Genomic DNA, 2,998 nt, shown 5'->3' with positions numbered 1-2,998 from the left:
ATGAGGGAGGAGATGTCAGGGGAGATCGTGCCAACAAGGGCTCCAAAGAGGAGCTTGTCTTGTCGTTTCCAGGTGAGAAAGGCGGGATTGGCAGTGGTTTTCTTGGAGGTGGCGTTTTCAATAGTTTCGGGTGGGCATGGGTGTGTGCCATCGAGGTATTTGAGTAAATCGTACCCAAACAAAAGAGATTCAATTTGAATCTTCCAGGACATGTAGTTGAGAGGGGTGAGCTTATCGCAGCTAGCAAAGTTCACGAGAATAAACGGTGTATTTGGATCATTGGTATTAGGAATAACTTGATCATGAGGTGCCATGGAGGCCGAAAAAATTAGGGTAGAAGAAAGGTTTGTTTGCGATCGTGAGGCTCGATACCATGTAAGGTTTGGAAAAGCTTGAATATTATTGATGAATAATCAAGGTATTTATACAAATACAAACAATGCTATTAAGGAAAACCTAAGATACAAGAATCAAATATAACAACCTAAGGAAATACAAATAATCACGAATTAGGAAAGGTATAGACAATATAGAATATACAAGATACGGAGTATAACTATGAAGATACAGTAATATTATTAACATTTCCTCCATGTGCAAAATCAGCTTTAGATAGGTTAAGTGGAGCTACTCGAGGGTCATATCCTGCTGAAGCCATCAACATCATTCCTATGTAATCTGCCTCCAATTCCAGCCTGAATTACCAAAAATTCCCATAGTCAAATTCACGAGACTGTCACATAACGGAATTAGTTATTCACGTAAGGAGTAAATGTCACCAAAAGTATATAAATGGACTATTTTTAAAACTCAAAAGGGTGTAAATAATGTGCTATATCGATCTTGCTGTGAGACGGTCTTACTGAATACAAACAATTATGTGCCTTGTATCTAAAAATGTCTTAATGTAGCTAGTTAATTAGCTACATACAATTAAAGATTTTATTACCGAAACGTAACAAAATATAACGTATTCCCTCCGTCTCAGTCAATAGTTTACATTTGTTTTGTTTCCCCCTCACAAAATAAAGCAAATGTAAACTACTCGTATTCCATAAGACAGAAGGAGTAGAAGTTGTATATACCTTTGGCTTAAATAGTTCTTCACAATCTTCTTAATCCCCTCAAGTTCATTCTTCTTTTTAGGGCTTGATGAAAGTTGTTGATCAGAAGAGAAGATCTTTTTTAACGCAATTTCTAAAAAGCAACTCAAAAGTTCTACCATGATGAAATCCGTTTTGTGTTGACCTATTGCATGTCCCATCTGTAAAAAAAAAAAAAAAAAAATCAAATTATTAAAAATGCGATTTATTTTTTGTTTTTTGGTTGAATGGGAACACCCCGAAGGGGATTACTGGCTGCATTCTACTCCCTCTGTCCCGGTCATTTGTTTTCCTTTTCCATTTTTGGGTGTCTCGGTCATTTGTTATCCTTTCTATTTTAAGAATGAATTTGATGAGTAATTTGATCATCCACACTCAATTTATTCCACTTGTCATTTAGTAATTGGCTTAATCTCCTTTCTTTGGTCTTTGTGCCAAAACCAAAGGACAACAATTGACCGTGAGGGAGTAATTAAATCAAAAGCAACGATGTTACAAACGTTTTGAGGCAAAGCAACTGACGAGACTCTTGTACCTAAAAAGCGTGGCACTACATTAGCTATAATAATTAATACGCCACTTTATTCAAATTTCATTTTCCCACGAACAAAAGAACAAGAAATTGAGTTGTTCCGGTTTATACAACATTTTGTAAAATAGAACCATTTTATTTTATTTTTATATCCATAGTATAAATGAAATGGTTAGGATGATGAGTGCGAATAATACGAACCTCGTGGCCAATGACACTAGCAAGTTCTTCATCTGAGCAACTATCCATGAGTTTGGTGAGAACAAAGATGTGTTTACCAGGAGCCAAATATGCATTAAACTTACGATTCTTAATCACAGTCACTTTCCATTCTGCTTCCTCCAAATGTTTAGTACTATACCTTCTCATAAACCATTTCTTACTGCCTATATCACATAATGATCTTCTCCTCAAGCCTTGACCCGACCGTTGTCCTACGGTCCAAACCGGGTTTGATTCATTCCCCGGTTCATATGCCACAATGTTAAATTCCTTTTTTAACCCTAGGGTGTCACGCATCCCTTGCCCTAATTTTCTTGCTATCGATGCAACCCGTAAAGTCTTTTCGTGTGTTGATGGCAGAACTTCACTACCTTCTTCCATTGTTGCTTGTACAATAAAATCCGCAAAAAATCGGGTTCTAAATATTGAGAAACGCTTAGGGAGTGATCTAAAAGTAAAGTGTAGACGATTCGAGAATGGGAGACGTTCAACCCTAAGGAATATGCACATAAGAAGCATAGGCACCTTACCAACCTCGGTCACGATGCTTGACGCCAATTTATATGGCTTCCACGACGTGATGATCGCTGTTGATTTCAATGACATAGGAGCAAACATTCTATTGGTAGTGGCAGCAACGGCCGCATAAAGGCGGCCGGGAACGGGATTGATTAATCGTCTTCGGACTAGACTATTCTTCAGAAAACGATTATTATTATGAGTGTTAAGGTTATTTACAAGAGATGACTGATAATAACTTCTTATGAAATTTAAGCTTAATTGACGAAGCTTTAATTGAATGTATCTGAAAACCATTTTCGATTTCTAGTTGATGTATTATTATACGTGTGTGTTTTTTGTTAAAAATGATTGATAACTGTTGATAACTGATAAGTTCTAAGGAATTTAGGGTTTTAGTTTGTCTTGCGGGAGAGGTCAAATCTCATGGTTAAATTTGTCTTGCGCGAGAGGTCAACCTCGAAAAAATTTCGAAATTTTAACTAAAATAATTTTGAGGTCGTATAAAACTAATCAATCATACATACTTATATATAAAAAGCAGGAAAGAGCCATATTACATAGTTCAACTTTTTTTAGAAATACTAATAAGGGTAGATCTAGCCTTTTCCTCCTAATAATT

General features: G+C 36.3%; 1 protein-coding gene across 1 annotated transcript; it reads right to left on the bottom strand.

Moving 5' to 3' along the window:
* Window positions 1–309: 309 nt before the first annotated feature.
* Window positions 310–2,695, bottom strand: LOC141609182 (mitochondrial metalloendopeptidase OMA1-like). The gene is made up of 3 exons (XM_074428350.1): window positions 1,837–2,695; window positions 1,086–1,264; window positions 310–695 (listed from the first exon to the last, which is right to left on the bottom strand). Exons 1-3 carry the CDS (start codon window positions 2,671–2,673, stop codon window positions 557–559), a joined length of 1,155 nt encoding a protein of 384 aa, XP_074284451.1. The 5' UTR covers window positions 2,674–2,695; the 3' UTR covers window positions 310–556.
* Window positions 2,696–2,998: the final 303 nt, after the last annotated feature.

This window comes from Silene latifolia, chromosome 10 (genome assembly GCF_048544455.1).
Source record: "Silene latifolia isolate original U9 population chromosome 10, ASM4854445v1, whole genome shotgun sequence".
Taxonomy (NCBI): domain Eukaryota; kingdom Viridiplantae; phylum Streptophyta; class Magnoliopsida; order Caryophyllales; family Caryophyllaceae; genus Silene; species Silene latifolia.
This window is presented reverse-complemented; position numbering and strand designations above follow the sequence as displayed.